Here is a 22,304-nt window from a genome sequence, read left to right as displayed (position 1 = left end):
GTTTGCTGCTGCTGCTACAGCAGAAGAATTTAATGTTGTGGGTATGGCCATTGGTAAGAAAGCAGAGATTTATACAATTTTTACAAGTCCTGTTCCCTAGTATTTCAGTCTTGAAGGTCACGCAATAAACAAGATAGGAATTATTTGGAAAACAAAGCTATAAATACCAGGCATACACTATCACTTTACAGCTGCTGGCCAGAAGAATGTTACTACAACCTTGATTTCTGAAAATCTGAGATTGCACACACTCACCCACCCACCCACAAAATATTTGATCATCTTTGAAGGGATTGGCCCAATTCTATTTCTTTTCTGCCTTGCATAGGCAAGTGACAAGCTAAACTCTTGTACAGGTTGCTAAAAGCACTCCTGCTGGTATCAGCATAACTTGTGGAGAGAGCCTAATAGCAAGGTGAGTTTACTATTATGGAATAATTAGATATGGCATGGTTAACAGCATATTTCTTTGAAAAAAATACTGTGGTAAAATTTCCAATAATATAAGTGGGGAAAATGGACCACTCCAAACCTGAGGCTTGTACAGTTTCCAAGGCAGATTAATTGTATGATGTATCAGAAATGGAGAAGTAGATGCATCATAAGCAAAAGGTGAAAGAGAGCTAAGGCTCATCTTGGGTCTGCAGAAGTAATTCTGTGTTTTACAGACATTTTTTAAATTGTTTTGTAAAAAATTCAGTAAAATCACCTGAAAATGGCAGTGGATGATTTCTTGTACAGCTCAGAAATGAAACCAAGTAACTTGAAGAGTGTCATGAGTAACTGAACACAACTAACTGGAGACCATTTCAGGAACAAGGTGACATATTTTGCATCAGTACAAAAGCTGAAAGCCAGCAATTGTCACTAATGGTACGTGATGACAGAGGTAAAGAACAAGGTCAGGGGAAAAAAAAGTATTAACTTCTACTGCAGTTTTCTATTTTGCAGAATTTACCATTGTGTAATCTGAGAACAGCTGAAGAACAGTTATTTATTTTGGCATTCTAGGACAGAAAGTGCTAAGGATAATGCAATTCTTCATTTGCAAGGAATGTGATAGAAAAACCAATATAGCAGATTTTAATATAAAGCAATTTCTTACTTACCAAACTGATTAATCTGCAGAGAATAAACAGATTGTTTTCAGGCAGAGAAAATCCTCGTGCTAAATTTTTCATAGACCTATTTGACCATCTGTAAGTTTTGGGGTCCCTGCTGGCCCCTTGCACAGACACCTCCCTCTGGTATATGGTATTAAAATTAAATCCAGACCTTACTCTCAGCTGGGCTGTGGTGCCATGCAGGTGAACAAGAGAAGACTGGCTGAGAACAGAAGAGGCCAGTTCCCACTAAAAGACCCCAAAGCTGCCATCACTGCCCCACCAGAAGCTGTGCCATCCGGCTCAGGCCCAGCCAAAGGGCACCAGCAAGCCTTGAATTTCACCAAGTGCACAAAAGAATCCTTGGAGCTCTTCTGCAGCTCCCACTTAAACACACTACTATTATTTTTATATCATACTAGTGACTAGAAGACTCCAGAAATAATCAAGTAGAGACTGAACTGAAAGATCATGTTTGAAGTTTAATGAAAGGGGGAAACCTTTTGTTGTGGAGTGATTAGAAACAGAGATCCTTCAAATGCTTCAGTTGATTAATTTGTATTTTAGCCTGAACATGTTACTAATACATTTCGGAATTTAAGAGGCAAAAACAACCATATAAAAGACAGTTAAAGCAGAGAAGCACATTGGCATTCTGCCCAGTCATGATCTCCTCTTAACCTGAAATACAAATCAGTGAGCCCTGAATACTTTGTCCCATTTCTGAACAGTCCTTGCATGCAGCTGCTGTCAGGTGAGCACAAAGCACCACTAATACTTCACCAGCATTTAGTGCTTGCACTTCTAAGTAGCACAGAGCATTAAACCTAGTCCAATTCCCACATTCCTCTAGTAGCTTGTAATAATTGCTTCAAGCAGTAACTTCCATGAAAATGCAAGTTCCAGTGCATTAAATAATGTGTTAATTATTAGGCACAAATAACATGTATATGGTCATACCTGTGTTAAATGAACATGTCACAATCAATCCCATGTAATGTTGGCTCCTAAGCCTTTCACTTCTCACATGCTGTGTGTACTCACCATTTGATACTTTGTTTTGTACAGGTGGTATTTTTAAAACCAGGCAGATACAAAGTACTCTGAGGTTCTACCACTGCACAACCTCAATGAGCTTCAGACCGGCAGTTCTGATACACTGATTCGTTTTTGGGTGTTCATCATTCCTTACTAGTGCTACAAAGGAGAGGCCAGATTCAGTTCCCATTATCATTAATTGAGAACATCAGATTCAGGAGCTTTGGTTATTCAAAGCCTCTCCTTTCCTTCCAGAAGGCAACCTCTGTTCCCCTGCATCCCATGCACTGTTCTAGCTGAATTTTGCAGAAGGACACGCAGCCTCTTAGTGAACCCGTCACATATGAGTAGTAGTTTGTTGCAACTGCTGTTAATGGATTAAAGCATTTAAAACAAATTAAATCATTAGTACACTGGTTTTTGTGATGTAAACAGTTTAATGAATACATAAAGCACATAAAAAGCCAAAGATTAAAACAAAATTATTGTTACAACCACCATAAATTCTATATTTTTTTTTTACAAGCATACTGCTTGCACAGCAGGTTTTACAAAACAGTGTATCACAAGCAATACCACTCCCTGAAAGCTAAGACTTTGAAATTAAAATCACAGTAAGTATTTACTTAAATCACATCATATACTAGTCAGACTAGCACTGATTTAACTACTTTTCAAATTCTTCATGGTGCTGTAGTATACATTAAAGCTTCCACAGGAAATGCAAATAGAGTTCAAGTGCAAAAAAAAGAAAAAAAGATTCTGATTAATTTATCCCTCCATGGCATTATTTAAAACTGTTGTTCTTAAACTTTTTGCCTCTGCATGGCTATTGCAACCATTTTTGTGGATCCCCACTCTAGCAACTGCTTAGCTCAAGAGTGGGTTTGGAACGGCTGATTCTGAAATGCTGATCCCAAACCCTGATTCTGCTCAAATTGAGAAGAACTTCAGCCCAGTGATGCTCCTGCCTTGTATCTATCTGTAGGACAGGGAAGCCCCATCTCTACCTTCTGTATTTCTTGCACCCAAGCATATAGAAATTGGGAAGGAAATACAGGAGCAAGGCTTCATACAGGCAACAGGAGCATGTTACAAGATTGCATACAAAACTGAAGCAAAATGTAAAAGAGAAATTGATAGAACCTTCCACTCAGCCCTTGCCTCACCTACTGTTTACTGTCACATATTTTGGTTTGTTTCATCTGTGTCACAAATGTAGTTTAAAGTTTAGTACGTTAATGCAAAATGTTAAACCAGGACAGAAAAGTTCTTGTTTCACAATCCAAACTTTAGTAGGAAAAAAAAAAAAAAATCATAAACAAAAGGATTACAAAAGCATGAACAACTGCATCAAAGAAACAAAACAGCAGTCAGTACATACTGAAGTTGAATACAGGCTAGAATCTAGGAGGTGCAAAGAACATTTGATTGTTTTAACAAACTTCCTTCGACCAATATGCTACAAAGATTAGAAAGGAAATAATTTATTGTTATGCTACTCTCTCTTGCATGCTATTTAAAATGTCTGCACCACAGTTTCCTTCTGTCACCATTTTAAATTCTTTCTCAATACGATTAAATTTGAGCTGTGCACAACAACAGTTTTGTTTCAAATATTCTACCTTAAGAAGAACTTTTAGAAGTTCAAGCTGGTTTTGATTGAGTTTCAGCTATCCATAATCTTGATGGGGTTGGGGGAAAAATGGCAAATGCACTTGCTGCCCCTTAGAGGAGAAGGAGTACTTTTGTACACTCCAGTATTTCTATTTTTAACAACTCCCGTGGAACTCCCATGCACTCTTAATTTAACTTCAGAATTGCAAGGCAAGGGAGAACCTGCTCCACATGAGAAAAGAAGGCCATGAAACAGTCCCAGCATTGTTCCTACTCCACCTTTCTGGACACAATAGTGCATATTATTCATTAATGTACTTCTTAGCAATGGATGCAAGAAGAAAATGCCTCCACAAAGAATTTATAATATGTTTTGCTTGAATGTCAGCCCTAAATTTGTACAAAGAGCAAGTGTTGTCTTCGCATTCCAGTGCTTGCTGGTGTGGGTAGTTGAGATGCTCCCACTGAGGCATGGGCTGGTTGAAAAAGGAAGACTGCAAGAAAGGCAGCAGCAGAATTGCTTTGAAATGCTTCAAAATAAATAAAGAAAAAAGTGCAAGCAAATAAACAGTGCAGCTCTAGGAACTTTTCCTTTTCAAGCCTTTGAAATTCATCCTTTAAGGTGCTTTTAGTGGTATCTTATTTGCCAAAGACCTGTTTACTTAGTGGAGTCTGGAAAACTGCCAAGGGACTTCATTCTATTTTGGCTTGTTCATTAACACCTTCATCATCTATCAGTGATACTCTACAAAATTCAGCAAATGGCAACAACTATTTAGGGTTTAAGCACAAATTAACCATCTAGATTTCCTCTGTCTACACTTGTATAAATAAATGACACCACAAGCCTTTCTTGATACAAGAAACCAAAAGGCATTGTTTCAGAGGCTAAATAAATAATAGCTGAAATGACTGTCTGTGCCACTTGCTCAGTCCTTTCCACACTGAAGCCCTTCCACAAGAGAGCTTCCTAGGAATGTTTCCTAGGACATAAATCAATATTATCATTGTGTGGAAGAGTGCTAGAGATCCTTTGGCACGGGAAGTCGTACTGTGACTGACTTTGCCAAAATAATTCGACTTTTCTGTGCTTCCAGCTCAGATCTGCAAATCAGGACTCTCTAGCACTGTGAGTAGTCATTCTTACAGGAAAAAAAACCCCAAACAACTACTTCTGCTGGGTAAAAAGAGTCAGAATTGTCCATAATTCTGTACTGTTTTGCAGACACTTAAGTTCTTCAGAATAGCAGTTTACTGAAGAGCAGAGATAAAAGAGATGATGTCCTGTCCTCTCATACATAATTACATAGAAATCTCTAGAGAATCATTGCAATTGTGTTCGCGCCAAAAGATAAAATACAGAATTTGTACAGCTTGCAGACATTTTTTAGTCATTACTCCTAAAAACTGAGTTGATTGGTTTGATTTATTGCCAAGCAGGAATGCACATACCTCTGTATATTCTGTATGCAGAATCTAACTTTTTGGTATTGTTTCCTTGGTGTACAAAGAACATTTCATATGCTATTTTTCATCGAGTAACACAGTACACAAACAAAACAGCAAGAGTTGAGCTGGCCAACCAGGTTCCAGAAAAGAGCAGCTGGGAACAGTCTCTGCTATTTGCAGTAACAGTAAGAAAAACAGTTCTCTTCATGCTCACAGCAACTGTTTTTTGCATTTATGAACATTACACACAGGAACAATACTACAGAAACAACTGCCTGGCTGCTAAATCTTTTTCAATAGCATTACAGGCCCCAGTTTGTAAAGGTGAGAAATAAAAAGAACAAAACACCCAGCTTGCTTAGTACAGCCTACCAAGCATGAGAAGCTTCTGGTTTTAAGTTTCTAGAGTATTTTTCATCCAGAGGTCTCTACACTACAATGACTCTTCAGGGAAGGGCTATTATACATTGTGCTTCCAGATGTGGAGCTGTGACGGACACTGACAGCCACAGCTGTGGGACCACCACAGATTGGTTTTACACCACAGGGCAGCTCGTGTCCCGTCCCAGTGCAGCACTAAGAGACGGCACAGATCACAGGCTGGAACACTGAATAGACCTCAAAGGTTGTCAGAGGTTATCCAAAAATTTGGGCCCAGCCGGCAACTACGAATACTGCTTTTTGCTTTTGCAACACACAACTTGAGCAACTACAATACATTCAGCTAAAAGAAAGGTTTTACAGCCCTACAGCAGTTCCATTCGAATGCTTATGTAGTGTGTGGACACACGAACACAAGACTCCACTTATCATTTACGTGGCAAAGGGTACAGCGAAAATATGTTAAACTTTGCCACTTGAATAATAGTGAACTAATATGCTAGCTGCATAATTTATCAGAGGAGGCAGATTAATCCTGGAAAAGGAAAGAATTCAATTAACAACCTTTCACTGATACCTTGTTTCTGAATTCATAGTGTAGAAATGGCTTGTTATACAGTTTCTAATATGAAATGCTGGAACAAATCTCAACTTCTTATCAGAACAAAGCAGCTGGACTACTTTGTACACCTGGGATTCAGGATAATAACTGTCAAGCCATCTCCCTGGCAATGCTGTCAACTGACCTTAAACTTACTCTTGCACAAGCAGGCTGAGAATTTGGCCACAGTTCCTTTTCCAACATCTATTTCCAAGTTTGTTTAGTGCCAAGATACGAAGAGATAGTCTTGCATTTAGTGCTCTCATCCAGGTCCCTTATGCAAATATTTAAGAACAACACACAAAAGCAGACTGAAGTTTCTCTAAATGGCACAGCATACAAATGCATACAATGCACTACATTAAATGCTCATAAAAATTCCTCTTGGTAATGTTTCTAGAGCCCCCTGGATTTCTAATACTCCTTGTTACTACCCAGAGTAGCTCCTCTTGTTTCCCAGATCTTTGCTTTTTTGTTGTTGCTGTTTTCAGTTTAAAGCCAAGCATTATATTACAAGTACCATCCTGCTGGCTAGGTCAACTCTTGCATTATAGCAGTGAGACCTTTCTTTCAGACCCACCCTTCCTCTTTCATTGTACTGTATTTTGCTGTAGCCTCGCAGTTCTCTATTCCTCAGAGCTCACCTTGCCAGAGCCCCGCCGGGGAACGTGTCTTTCACCTCCAAAGAATCTGCCCAGCGAGTCAAGTAGACCCGAGTCTCTGTGCCGTGGGGATCCATGTCTGGCATGGTCTATAGTGCTCGCAGATGCCATTTTTGATCCGTGCCGGAAAGAGGAGCGTTTTTGTGAAGCCATCAAATCCGAATTCTCTGAAGCTGCTGCACTGTCCTCTTGGATGGTCTGTAGCTCGTCTGACTCTGAGGGCCGATCTTTGAAGGTGTTGTCTTCTCTTCCTGGGGCATCTCGGGAAAAGAGGCGGATCAAGTGGGGGCGACCAGTCCTGTCAGCTGGGTTGGCCTCAGGCCAGGCATTCTTCGGGTCTGCTGTGCCTTTGGAGTCTGTCACCGCTGGGCTCTTCGTGGAGGTCCCATTGTTCTGGTTCACATCTGCCTCTCCTGCAAACAACAAGGATGAGATATGAATACAGGCCTGTGAAAAACAGCCCTGGAACAATGCTGCTTTCTTTCCCTTGCCTTGAGATGCTCATTTCATACAAAACCCGTAATATGTGCAGTTGTAATGAAACTATGTTCTCTTCCAGCCTTAAAGAACATTAAGTTATCTTGGAACTGAAACCAGAATGATGTTCTCACACAAATTTGCAGTAGTTCTAGGTAGTTTTTTGCTGTGGGTTTTTTTTTTCTTTTTTTAAATTTAACACATTTATAAATAGATCGATAGATTACTTGAAGCATAACTAACTTTATTTACATGGAAGTTTTGGGGATGAGGAGGCTTTCAGTGAGTAATCAGAATTCCTGTACTTTCCCTTGAGAACTGCAACTCTAACTATGCCGTCTTTGTCCAAAACGGGGAAAAAATAAATAATTACAGTGACATTGCAGATCTGTGCCTTCACAAGTGCACATTCCCTCTCCACAATGCCAGAGCGTTTGGCCTCATTTGGAATCCCTTGCTGTAACTTCAGTATGGATCAAACATGCATAATGAGGGGAGGGGTTCCTTTTCCCCACTATTGAAATTGTCCTCACTTCAAAAAAGACAGCGAGCACTGAACTGCAATTTCTGCTTGGCCTCTCATGACAGTTTTTCTCCACGTAGGATGATCCTGGCACTCCAGGTACAATGTCCTAGCACTGATGCTGAAGGCCTAAAGCAAAACTGTCCAATTTGCATTTAGTGCTTGTGAGAAGTGACAAAAACAATTATCAGCAACTGACAAGCTTTTTTTAAGCCAAGAAAGGTGTCAAGACAGACCCCTGTGGTAAGTGAAATGCCTGCTGCCTTCTCCACAGTTGTGTTCTGATGCTCCAAGTAAAGTATCTAAGAAGCATCAGCTGCAGCACACTTAGCCCTTCACCTACAGTAGCTCCTTCTATCAGTGACAAAAAGATTTATGGAGGTTTCTATGATCTATACCACGATTCCTATTGTTCTAAAGGAAATGGCACCCACTGAGGAGTATGACTTATCTCCAAGGAACACCAAAAGAGTATTAGTAGGTCATTGCCTGAGGAGCAACCTACAGCACAGACACCTCCCACACACTCACTCTGTGTCAGAAATGTCTTTTGGAGTTAAGGGGGCTCAGAATTTCAGAAGTAAGTTAGTCATGTGTTACCTTTAGGGTCTCCTAATTACCCTGTTACATCCTCATTTGATTTGGTCCTTATTGCCCTGGGAGGGATAGGATCTGGCAAATACTGCTGTGTTTTTGAAGTACTCTGGGCTCAAGCACTTTGCTAATTCAGCAGAGCAATTTTAGACTTGACACAGTCATTTCATAGGGTTTCACCCACTCACAGGGCACTAAAGAAACCTTTTCTCAGGCTGAGAACAATTCTGAAATAATTTTATGAATAACAACACAAGACAGTAATGATGGCTTCTGCAAAACCTGTGTGTAGGTTACAACTGGTTGTAATCAGTCTGCTACAGTTTTTCATATAAAAACATAAAGTGCAGTTTTGTTGGTTCAATTTTTTTATTTCTTTTGTGAAAACTACCTAGAAAATGTTGGGGAACTTCAAGAAAAATTTCTTTGGTTAAAACATCTGTAAGTGTCTCTCAGGAATACAATTATTTAATCAGTGACTATCTGTCACTGAAGACCTCATCAGTGGGGAAAATACTCGCTGGCAACTTTGGGATTTGAGTTTTCCTGAAAAAATACTTTCAAATTTATTAGAAACCCTTAACATACCCAAATGATTTTCTTAACAGAACAAAAGCAAAGTAACTAACGTGGATATGGGACACATTCTGAAACTGCAAAACATTTTAAACAGCATCTCTAAGCCTAGATTCTATACCATAATACAAATCCATTCAAGGGCAGAAAGAAAAGCAAACAAAAGAGTTATTGTATTTAATTAAATGCATTAACATAACACCAGAGCATCTGCATACTAATATCTTTTACAACAGTTGTTCTTTGTGTCACTGAATACGGGTATTGGTAAGCAACAAAGAAGGGTAATTGTGCCACAAAAGTAGCTTCTCCCAATGCATAGGCAGCGAGCTATAAAGTAGAAATCTTTCTGGAGGCTTTATTTCAGTAGTGAAAGCACACATTTAAGTTTGCCTCTAAATTTTCTTCATGCTTATGTCTTCTCTAATATATAAAAACATGTAAGAGAGATACTGTTAATATTTTTGCTAACTAATCAAAGACTTCCAGTGCATTTGGAGAGGCAGATCACTTTAATAATGTCCTAAGGACATCCAGAATTAATGGACTATATTAATATATGCTTATCTTTTCATTTAAAAACAAATATTTAGACTTTTAATAAAACCTATTGTAAATGCTGTGTATAGCTACTATTTTTTAAAGCTGTTTTTCTTTGGAAAATGAAGCTCTTTCTTAAAACAGAGTACCCAGCCTGTACCACATCACCTATACAAGAGAAAGTTGCCCAGGAAGGAAGAGATCTTCGGCATTTTTTTACTAATCCTTGTAAAATGAAATGCGGCAGAATGCATTGCCACAGGCATTAACTAGAGGGCTATGGCAGTGTCTTCTATTAATACGTAAGTGAATGTAGTCCTTGAGAGCTGCACAAATGAGGGCACAAGAAAAGCACCTCCTCGCATTAGCCCAAAAGCAGCAGGAGGGAGCCAGACCGGAGCAGGGATGTGGCACTCCAGGTGGGGCCAAGGACCACTCCCAACGGCAATGCCACCTCTCCACTTCCCCTCACCACACGGTGCTCTGAGCCTGCTGCTGGCACAATGTTCCCTGGGCATGTTGGTCACAGTGAACAGAGCCATTTGTTCCCTGTACACACAGTGACTTCCAAAATGAGGAATATAGACGGACAAAAAATTCTTAACAGTCTGTTAAAGAAACCAAAGAGAAAGTCCAAAGGTGCTCTCACTGAGACAATAATAAATCCAATCCTTCATTGTCTTTAATAAGAGTTAGGTCCCATATGAGTATTTTCAAAACTACTGTGGCCTTAGTGTTTGATTAGACACTGATAGTTTATCCCATTTCTTGAGAAAACTCTTTTCCCTAAGCTTCTAATTTCCTGGGACCTCTTGGCCCAGTGCTTCAAACAACAACTCCTCTCAGGACCATGGAAATTTGTTCTATGCAAAGTACAATTTCCAATTTGGATACAAATATCCTTCTCATGGGGCACTTGGAAGGGTTGCTCTCTGATAGTCCCCCCTTGTGTGTGCAGCAGTCTGTAGTCTTCCATACAGAGGACAACCTGGAAAGGGGTTCTTATGCTAAGAGTTTTAAAAAAGATTACAAGTTTTTCATCTCCTCCTACTCCTTTCCAGTCTTGCTTTCTTGCAGATACTTTTAATTCCTCTCACATTCCTATCGCTGCTCCCTCTACAAATGCTGTAAAATAAATGAGGAAGATGAAGCTGATAAAAGCTGAAGTCCATTCCCTTACTTTGGGTTCTCAAGAGAGGCTTAGATCAACTGCCACAGCATATTGCAAATATTGATCATAATAATACATGACAGCACCTTAAATATTTGTATGAAATCTTAAGTACCATTTACTCATTACAAATGCCAAAAAGTACATTAATCAACTTTGTAACACTGAATATTGAATATACTTTTTCATAACTACAGGCTACTGTGATCAATTATACTTCCTTTTTCTCAGCTTTCTTTTCTCAGAGTATGAAGATGGAAATTATCTCACTGACCTTTTAAATCAACTTTTCATGCTAGCTTAAGTAATTTATAGATAAAAAGCACTGTTTTTCACTACATGAAATATAATCTGTATTTGCCCTTTTCTGCTTTTTAGATCCTCTCTCTTCTATAAGATGTCAGCTTCTAGACAGTTAAATGCAATGCAGTATAGTCCTCAATTCTGAGCTAAGTTTATTTCAGTATGTTTCCCAAAATATTGACAATAAAATACTAACTAAAACATCTGACTTTTTGTATTGATTCACCTGTTCTTAGTCACTTGAGCAACAAAAGGTAACACCTAGAAATTAATCAGCTTTGTCACAGCTGAGATTTGAAGATCTCTGGTAAGCTAAAGCAGTAAGGCAAATGTGTTAGTAATAGTTTGCTTTACATTATTTAAGAGGCCAAGACCACTGTTTTGGAATGTGTGGCTTCTAATGAGACTTGTGGTAATATCAGGCACTTGAAAGAATAAAAGGCCAGAGAAAACACATCCATCATCACTACATACATGCTGCAGCTGAGGATATCTGGGTTCCAACTCTGCTGAGATGATTTCCCAACAATCCAACTACTGGTTTGGACTTTTACTGCAGCGCAGCCCACAGCACCATAGAGTGCCCACAGCCATTAGGCTTCACTACAGAAGTTTTGGGGAGACAGAGGGGAAAGAATTATGTCTGCATTGTTAAATCTGAACTGCAAAAGCTTGATTCATCCTCATTATGCTAAGACACTGCAGACAAAAAATGGCTCTTAGCCTAACTTCACTAATATGGTTAGAAGGCAATATGCCATCAGACATTTCAAATTAACAGACCTAATTACTGTCTGATGCTTGTCAAACAGTTGGGAATCAATTTTGGACAAATATTTCTGTTTGAAATGGATGGCATGCAGTGTAATTGTGAAACAAACACTTGGTCATACCTCTGAACACAACCAGAACGGATGTGCTGGTCTATTTAATCTTTACACAAACATTTTCCCCATTTTCTAGCAGACTGAATGCAGAGAGAAGTGCCCATGTGTCTCATGATATAGATTCACACGAGTTCAACATTCCTACTGCACTTAGCCAAGAGATCACTTCCATTACAGCTTGCTCTCCCCTCCCTCCCTCCTTGCCAAAGCTTATCACCTCTAGGGAAAAAAACTTCCACCCAAAGGCAAATTTTCTTTCTAGCTGCAGCATAACTGAAGGAATGATACTTTTTTACACAAGAAATTCAATTTGTTCTATGGGCTAACCAAGCTGCACCACACAAACGAGAAACCACCTGCTAAGCATAACATGCACTCCTTTGACTTCCCTCCCTCGCTTCTTTCATTAGACATTTTACAGCATATAAAGCTCTTACCAGACTAGAATAAAAGTTGTGAGAGTGTTTCCATTTCACTGATGAGTTGAGTACATTTCTACGCTGATGAAGCAGTGAATAAGGAATCTGCTATGGCATAGTTTTCCTTACAATGAAACTTAGTACTAAAAATACAGTAAAACCTGAAAAACCTCACCTGGTCCAGTATTTATTTCTATTGAACTAAACTAAAAAAAGACCAAGTTTAGTTCTATACTACATCTTGGGTCAGTAAGGATCACTGGCTGAGCCTGCTGAAAGTTACTGCACTTCATTTTATTTAAAAACAACTTTATTGTTGGTAAAGGCCAAACATAGGTTTAGACCTTTAGACTGCATTGCTGTGGCCGAGTGAATGAAACTTCCACTTAAAATTTTACAATAAGTGCCTGAAAACTGCTGCTTTTCCTGCATCCCTGCTGCCTCATGGAATACCAGCTACCAGCTGTTCTCTGCAGAAAACATTATGCCCCCTAAGAGCTAATGCCAGACGGAAAGTTAATAGGTCAAAAAGGATCTATTAGTCGCTGGACCTTTGCTAATACCCCAAGCATTGGCACAGTTTCTTTCAGACTCATGAAAGATCTCATTTCTCCAAGCCCTCCCTGGTCTTTTCCTGCTGAAGAAAAGCTGCTGAGGTAGCAGAGCTTGGCCTTACAGCAAAGCTCACATGAAAACACATGAAGGAGAGACAATAGGAAAGTATCAGGAAATATGATTTCAACTGTCTTTGCTAGACTTCATCACCCCAAAGTGTTTAATATGTAACTGTGAACCGCTGCTTGTTACAAGAGTACCAGTTTTATGGCACATACATCCCTTAAGCACTGCTTTGCAGTAAAGCAAACAGTTTTTGGGAGAAGGATCCCTATAAGGTGGTAGTGGCACAGTGGGGAATTGTTGCTGTGGTGTCTTTTTTGGTAGGGTAACTATACTGACTTTTTCAACTTACCCAGTAAAACCATAACGTAACCAATCAAGGACTAGGTGAAAACACACAGCAATGTGACATCCAGCTGGAATGGTGACTCTCTAATAAACATGCCTAAATCTTATTTTGTGAATCAGTAAACAGCACAAAATTTTTAGTTTTGCTGACAGCTCCATGATTTGAGAGGGTTGGTCCTGTGAAACTACTACAAAATAAAAATGAGAAATTAAAAATAAGCTGTATACTCATTACACCTTATGTTCAGCATTATCATTCTACTGAAGGCAATTATGTTTTATGGTATCAGTGTGTAAAAAGTAGCAATACTCCCTGAGTCAGAGATTTTTGATATATCAGGAGTCCTCTTGCTGGAAAGCTTTTCTGTATTTTCACCAAGGCACATACAACTCCTAGGATCTGCACGTCAGAGATGTGGAAACACTTGCAAGTCTGTGCAGTAATAACCCAAAGTCCATGCCCAAGAAGCATGTGTGGTTACTGTGGGCTGAAATGCATTAACATCCCCCTGTGAGGGGCTGCACTCCAGGAGCCAGCTTTCAGACTTGATGGAGGAAAGAGAAGCGAGGTGGGGGTCGGCCTCTCCTCCCAGGCAACCAGCAACAGGATAAGAGGAAATGGCCTCAAGGGGAGGTTCAGGTTGGACATCAGGAGGGATTTCTTCACTGAAAGGGGGATTAAGCATTGAATCAGGCTGCCTAGGGGAGTGATGGAGTCACTATCCCTGGAAGTGTTCAAGCAAGGACTGGATGTGGCACTTAGTGCTGCGGTTTAGTTGATGTGGTGGTGTTCAGTCAAAGGTGGGACTTGACCTTTGAGGTCTTTTCCAACCTCAATGATTATATGATCCTATGAAAGAGAAAGTGGCTCAGGGCTCCTGTGAGCCTCATGGGTGTGTGAAGGTACTGTTTGCTTGTGAGGTCAAGTAAAGAAACCTGCAAGTAAAAAGAGGCATTCCAAAAAGCTGGAAACATCCCCTGCGCAAGAGCAATTTTTGATCTCGAGATTGTAACTAAAACCCATCTCCTTGATTGCAGAAACTGCCTTGCACTCTGCATGCTTTCACAGAGTTGGGCACTTGGTTATCCGTGCCTCTGGTTCACAATGAAGAGCTGAAACAAAGCCCACACGGTGGCCTACCATTGCAGAGGAATGCAGCAGTGTAGGCCTGGCTCGCACCCTCTCGCTCTTGTTTTCCAGAACTTCTGGCATTGCCTCCACTTGCTGAGGGTTACAAAGGCGAGTACAGAAAACAAAAGAGCCTGTGGTTGAAACCAGTGGGACTTGCTATGGCAGAAATTTGGAATCTATGAGAAGCATGTGGCAATTCTCCATAAAGCCTGCAGAGTTTTTTAAAAATCTAAACAAAGAATTTTATCCACCCACCAATTTTCAAAGAAAATTGTTCCTTTGTGTTACTAGAACATATAGGTTTGTTTTAATCTTGAATATCTCACAAAAGATCCTCCTACAGCAAAGCAAGCTGGAGCATCATTTGTAACAAACAATTTCATGTACTTAAGGAGGAGAAATTAAATCACCTGCTGACCCATCAGCATTTGTATTCTTTAAAGATCGTGCAACTCACTAGTATTAGACAAAGATTGTTTGGTTATTCATATTTTCTGCTTCAGTTGCATCGAGTCTGAATAATCGTTAGGTTGCAAAACTTGGATATATCCCTCCCCACCAAAGTAACAGTATGACAAAATGAGCAGTGCTTCCATCAGACCTCACAACTTCCACTATCTTTTGTATTTTCCACATCAATTATGTTTTACTGGAAAATAACCTACTTCCATCAGTGCAACTCAGTACCCGATTACAGTTAAATTTCTTTCATAATAGCATAGAGAAACAGGGCCTTAAAAGCAGCAGAAAACGAAATGTTCGTGAAGTAAATGAAGTGAGTACAGTGACTGAACCAGCTGGTTCAAAGAAGTTGCTCAGACCACGATAAGCAGCACAAAAAAACCCCTATCTGTAGAATATTTTCTGTTAAAACCCATCACGTAGCATCTCCAAAAGAGGGCCTGATAACACTACTGTGTTTTTCATGACCAGGATTTAAGTTTCTGAGTGGTATTTTATTATTTAGAAAGCATAAACTGCAGGATAAAATACACTTGTAGTAATTTAACCAAATAAGCTACCTTTAAAAAACATGGTTTGATTGTGACCACAGGGAAAATTCTTACAGCATGAGGCTATAAACTCCAATTTCTACGAGCTGCATTTTAGTCCTACAGAATAACAGTGTTTATGTGTGTTAACTTTTCCTGAGACCAACTAACCCAACTAAACCCAACAAAACACTTCACAGTAGTGAACACAGCCCAAAGCACTGTAGAGGAGCTTTTCATATGTTAAAATAAAAAGCGAATATGAATGCTTCTAACTTTCCCCAAAATAATGCACTGATTTGCTGGTTTGAGGACATAACTTCAAAGTTTGTTTTCCGATAGAAAACATAGGGCAGGTCCAGGTAAAAAGCAAATTACAGGAGTATGGCAGAGTGACAAGTGCACAATGCAAGCTGGGTTTCTGGAAGCTGTGAATCACCTGCATGATGATGTGATCAATAAGCCTGGCATTTTTGTGCATCTTTCAGGTGTACATTGCCATATCTCTGGATTTCTCTATTTTGCCCTGCTAATGCATTCTGAACTGAAGCTTTTAATAGCAGAAGTGATCTCAGAGAGTCATGGTTACAGAATTTGCAGTGAGGGGAATTACACTGGTAGTTTTTAGAAGACCTTTTTTTCCAGAAAATTCTGCAATGCACCACAATGGTATAAATGACACATTTTGAGTATGACACACATATTTGCCAATATTTCTAAAAATACATGAAATACCTGGGCACAAATAAGCCTGTAGACCCTTTACCGTTGTGTTGCATTCTTGCATATGTAAAACAAAATTGGAGATCTGGCTCTTCAGAAGCTGACAAAACAGACCCCCTAAACAAACAAACACACACACAAGCCAAAAAATATGGGGTAGGGTTGTTCAAGTCTGCCTAAACTGCAGTTCTTTACAATCACCACAAATCCACAGCCATGGGTTGCTGTCTGACATTACCTTCACTTTGGAACTGATTTTCACCTTACACCTATGGGGAGAGGTCAGAGGAGCAAAAGTGAGCAGGAGTTTCTTCCGGTTGCACAGAGCTTGTTCACAGAGCTTGTCACATCTCAGAACCTGATTAATTCCTCTAAGGTGATGCAAGCACCCCTGTGCCCTGTGGGAGGCAGAGCCCAGGAGGGCAGCTTCCTGCCCTGGGAGGGTGTAGGGGACCATGCTGTGACCTGCATATCCAGCAGTGCCCAGGAGGTAGAAGATGAGCCCCTCTGTGTCCTGGGGGAAGGCAATGACTCACACCTCCAGCTTAAACCAGACAGTGGAAGAAGTGGAAGAAGCTCACACCTCGGTGGGGACAAGAGCCACACCACCAGCTGCATCCATGAGGTGGAAGCACCTCTGTAACCCTTTGGGGAAGCAGAGGACCAGGTCCTGAGCTTCACCTCCAGTCCACAATGCTGCCATGTCTCTCATGAGCACTGTGTAGCAGCCATGTGCAGCTCCAGCTCTGCCTGGGGTACGGATGGTGAGAAAGTCATTCTGCCTACAAGACTGGCAGCCAACTGTCAATTTGAAAAACACAGTAAATACTTCACATACGTGTCACTTCAGGGATGATCAACTCCAGATCTTAGTTTTAGTCTGCCTGGCAATGCTTATTCTAACCATATTTTAAAATGTTTTCATGTCATGAAACGGATTTTAGAAGATAACACTCAAGGTGATTGTGACATCCTCTGAGCTCTTGAGCATGAACCTAAAAGCCTGGTTTCTCAAAGGACAAATTCCACATACCATATCCAAAGTCAACACAAGAAATCACAGCTGAGCACATTTATGGCAGGAATGCTGCTGGGCACAGACTCGGGAGGCTGCATTTGGAATCTCTTGCAGTTTCAAGTCTCTCTGCAGGCCCTGGCACAGGAGCACACCACTCGAGGATGTTGCATCCTGATCACTGCTGTGAACGGAGGGAATGGGATTTTTGCCACCATGCTCTGTCCTGCTTGTCAAAACAGCTTTGTCTGGAAGCTGCACAATGGAGAACGTCAGCACAGACCTAGGAGCAGAGCCACGGAATTGCTGTGCAGAATGAGTGGAGGGTAGGAAACGTTGCAATACAGGCAATGAAAGGTGGGTAGTTTGTTAAATACTAGCAAAAATTATTTCAAGGCCTTTACACTTTTACCATCAATACAATAAAACCCCCAAGAGTTTTAGAGGTAGTTTGCATTAAACAGCAAAATAAACTGTTTAGAGATTTCTTAGTGAAGCAATTTCCTCAGTGAAGAAATTTGGTATCCAAAGAAATGTTTTTTAGAAGGGAACTCTAACATATGCCTGAACAATTAATATGAGATTTGATTAAAATATCTGCCTGCCTAGCAGACAGATTAAAAGAAAACCTTATTCCAGAACTTATCATAGGTTTTACAGGAGGCAGTATCTTCTTCACCATAGCCTCCAGAGAAGCCCTAAAACCAGAAAAGAAGAATACTTGAAACCAAGCAAATAAAACAACAAATCCAAAGGATTTGTTCAGCAGTATGCACTGACTGAACTGGCACAGGGCCTAACAGCAGAGATAGTATTCCATAGAAATATTGGCAGAAAGCTGAGAATAAGATGTTCAGGAAAAAGATACCAGGGGGGAAAAATAAAAAAGAGAGAGATGAGTGGTTTTTTTTGATGATGAGCTGAAGACGTTTAAAGCTGGATACAAATCACCTCGTCTGTCTATACTGAAAGCAATGACCGGCACTTACCAGGGAATAAAGAAACGTTACCAATAATCACATGGAAAGACTTTACACTCCAAGGTGAACCAGAGAATCCACAGTGTTATAAGTCTAGATGCAAGACTTCCAATCCTGGAGGATAGGACAGTATTTGCTCTGCTCACACTATTCTGCTGTTCTCTCCTGTCAAGCACTGTCTCCCTCTCTGGCCCCCAGCAGTTTCCAGTCCTTCCTCCCACCTTCCCTTCCCAAGGCTCCTGGACCAAAGCTGCTGTCCAAACCACTCTGCTGTGTTGCGTATCCGGTTCCCACGAGCTTCACCTCCACAAAGATCATGATGCCTTGCCAAGCTGCTGCAGGACTTGGCAGGCTTCTTCTGGAACAAATTCCAAATTATCTCTGCACAGGAATTCACCTCTGGAATCTCTCCTTGTCCTAAAGCCTGCCTGCCCAATACCAGTCAGAGCTGTCAGAAGCTAGTAGAAGCAGACAACAAATACTCATTTCTAAATCAACTGCAAGAGTCAAAAGACTAAAGTGCTACCTACCTCTCCTAACCTACTCTGTCAAAGGCTTAAAACCCATGCATGTCTTATGATGATAACACAAAACATCTAAATTCAAAGGGTCCCCACTTGGAAAATAAACACCGCATGGCCTTTTGCCCTTTCTCACATGGTTCGGCTGCTCTGGATTACTGACACTTGTCCACATTAGCTAAGAGCTTTCGAAGTCATGTCAGGATACATTTCACAAACACCTTTCCAGCAGCAACCCCCTACAGCTCTGCTAACGCAGCGCTGCTGGATCAGTTCCCTTAAACCAGCATTAAGTGTTGTGTGGTTGGTGCCACAGATTGATCTGGTTTGTGGAGTTTGCCTTCTCTGCACTGAAAGAAGAAATACTTCATTCCTCACCCTTCCCAGTGAAATTTAAATGGCTGTACTAACACAAAGATCATACACTGCTGCCTGCTCTATGTTCCAATTACAAACAGGATTCTCCCCATTTCATGCTACAAGCTCATCTATACAGGTACTGCTTGAAAGAAAACAAAACATTTCTGTATTGGCAGAAGGAGGGAGCAAAATTACAAGACTTCCAAAGTAGCCTAGGCCATTGGTATGATTTGTACAGCAGGAAATCCCACATTTCTAAAATATGTATTTACATGGTGTTTGGTAGACTGAGAGAAAATGTGATTTGCTCACACACCAATTTAAAATAATCTATTACTTCAGTGGGATTTTACCTGAGATACAGTATGCTCTTAGTCAGAAAAAAACCCCAAGGAAATTATTAGGGAATCCCAAAGCTGTTAATGTAAAACTAGATATAAAAGTCCATTTCTGCCTCTGAGCCAAGCATCTCTCAGAACAGCCTTATAGATACCTGCTCTAATATTTCTAACCTCAGCTATTCTAGGTCTTTAGAAACTCCATTCCACTCTCCATCATTATAAACCACATCATACAGTCCTAAATATATTAATTATTCTGTTCTCACCTATACTAGGCCACATCAGATATATTTTCTACACACTAACAAATCAATGATACCAGATTACAAATAATTAAGAGCTTTTTTACATTAAAAAAACCCAACACTTTTTTCCCCATGCTGAACACTTGTGAGCTGTACCATAGTTCTAAATGTGACTCAATGCTATATGAAGAACAATGGTGACAAACTGTATAAAACCGCGGCAGTGATCGATGGTACTTTACACAATATCTGCTTTTCAGTAGCAGCATTCTGAGAGTGAAAAACTGCTTGCACAGTACCAAGCCTTGTACCAGTTCGTGGGAGTTACTACCATTAAAAAAAGAAAGAAAGAAAATACAAGAATTCACAAACTTTATTTTGCTATTTGAGTACGTATAAAGTCACTTCTCATGTGATGAAGAAAGCTTGGTCAGCAAAAAGAGCTGTTAGTTCTGAAGACTAAAATGGCAGTATGATTGAGCTACACAGTATTTCAACAAGCAAGAAAGGCTATAAACATGTTTTTCCCAAGTGTACTTAGGTACACCCAGCAAGCATGAGAGTGAGTAAAACCACCACTTCTAGAAAAGTTTACAAAGAGCCTAAGAGCAACTCAGTGGGTTACACCAGAAGGACTGTCATAGGGCAGCACTGTATACAGAAGATGCACACAGCACACAGTCCTGGTTACCCTAACTTAGGATGCAGCCCTGGGGAGGCAGGTGATACCATGCCTGCTTTTTGCAGGCAGATTGCTCCGCTGTGCCCAAGGCCGCCAGAAGTCACATTGGAGCCCTCAGCACCATGCTCACTCCAGCCACCAAACCTGACTAATGCCTGGCTTGGTGCTGCACTGACCTGGGACTGGCAGCCTCCAGCTGGCACTTTCCTGGGTGCAGCAGCCCTGTGTCTGCTGGCAAAAGGCTCAGCAATTCGTGGTTCTGGGCCTGTGTGTGCAGGAGCACCATGCACAGGCCATTTCAGAAATAAACAAAACAACTCTGCCTTGGTTTTCTCAGCAGGAAGTTTTCATTTTTCTGCCTCCTAGGAAGTTGTGCAGACAACTGACAGAAGGTAGAAAGTGCTCCAAAGACAGGAAAAAAAGCTGTGTTAATCTTATCTCTGAAAATAAAAATTCATTTATTTCCCAGGTAAGTGCTGTAAGAGAATTTCTGCAGCCACAAATTGTGAGTGGCAAAATGAGAAGTCTTTCATATTCACAGTCTGTGGTATCCCAGAAAGTTACTCAGCATCCTTTGAAATAAGTAAATAATGCAATCTGTTTATAAAATCTTTGCAACTTGTTCGGTTCTCAATATAGGATGCAATCCATTGTAGAGAACCATGGACTTAACTTATCCTGAGAAAACAGGATAACCAGGACAGTCTGACAAAGGGGTGCCACAGGCTGCAGGAGTCAAATGTGCTGGAAGTAGCAGGAAACTGCCTGTGCCTCCAGATTTGTGTTCATGCTCTACTAGGGTTTTTTTTTTTCTCCCCACTGAAAGCCTGAAGTACTGGAATCAAGGATAAAAAAAAAATACAAAGGAGAATAAAATCTAACTCCATCTATAGTAACTGTGAAGAACGGTAGGAAAAACACATGGCTCAAGGATACATTTCCAGGTCCCAAGTGCATGAGCAGGCTCTGCAGCCTCTTCCCACTCGTCTGTGAGTTCCCTGTCCCTGTTCAAGGCCAGCTCTAGCCCAGGTTCAGACTGCCAGGAGACAGCTGGGATGAGAAAAAAGCCTGTGGGGATCCTCCCAGCTGGCTGGGCTTGTGTCTCCCCCACGGTGGGACCTGCCAGGACTGACAGCCCTCGCTGCTCCCCTTGCTGGGTGCCTGCCTGACCGGCCTTCCTCGCTGTCACCCTGGTCCCAGCTCATTCCCACGCTGGGCAGGCCACTCCTGTTGCTCCCCAACAGCATGAAAGCATCAAGCTGTGAGAAGCAAATGCACTTAATTTTGAACTCTCATTTATTATCTTTGGCCTATTACAGGAGGGATTGAACCTCCAGGGTATCTCCTTCAGCAGTAAAGAAAGCCCACTGCAGACAGTATTGCCTGAGAAACAGAAGCGAAACAAAAAAGAAAGAAAAAAAACAAATGCATGCAGATTAACAGACCAAGATACATTTCATAAAAATAAGAAAATAAGTAGTTCATGATAGGACAAAAACTTGCACTTGCAAAAGTCTCAGCTCTGACTGCTTGCCTTTCAGAAAGTGTCATAAAGAGGCATTTACTGAAACAAATCCCCTTCTTCCCACCCACATCTCCTGACAATTCTTTCTGTGACAATAAATAAGACAGGTCTATCACTCACCCCATTTTCGATTTCTTAATCTTCTATTCTGGCAAGGAAAATATTTCTCACATACCTGAAAGGAATAAAATTAAGGCCCATATTCTTTGCAGGGGGCTGACACAACTTAGTTGAAATCAGCAATTGACAAATTATCCTACACTTCCACTGATGGCACAAGCAACATGTTGCAATCCATATTAAAAAAAAGAGAAAAAACAATAGAGGATAACTTGATGTGGAGCTAGACCATGACATTATCTGAGCATTTATTCTTTTTCATATACATCTAATTTGATACAGTCTGACTAGATGATTGCAAGTTGAAGTCATGCTGCTTACATCTTTCTCTCATTGCCAGGTCTGCCACACATAATAAAAA

The 22,304-nt window shown here is 40.6% G+C and overlaps 1 protein-coding gene across 2 annotated transcripts in view; it reads right to left on the bottom strand.

Annotated features, from left to right (window-relative positions):
• The window catches only part of MBP (myelin basic protein), an 84,029-nt gene that overhangs the window by 11,864 nt on the left and 49,861 nt on the right, over window positions 1-22,304 (bottom strand). For both annotated transcript variants that reach the window (XM_032120586.1, XM_032120595.1), the window contains exon 3: window positions 6,834-7,264. In XM_032120586.1, coding sequence (XP_031976477.1) covers window positions 6,834-7,264 — 431 coding nt within the window. The remainder of the gene's footprint in view (window positions 1-6,833; window positions 7,265-22,304) is intronic.

Source organism: Corvus moneduloides, chromosome 1 (assembly GCF_009650955.1).
Source record: "Corvus moneduloides isolate bCorMon1 chromosome 1, bCorMon1.pri, whole genome shotgun sequence".
NCBI lineage: Eukaryota > Metazoa > Chordata > Aves > Passeriformes > Corvidae > Corvus > Corvus moneduloides.
The sequence above is the reverse complement of the archived record's forward strand: the minus strand, read 5'-3'. Positions and strand labels throughout refer to the sequence as shown.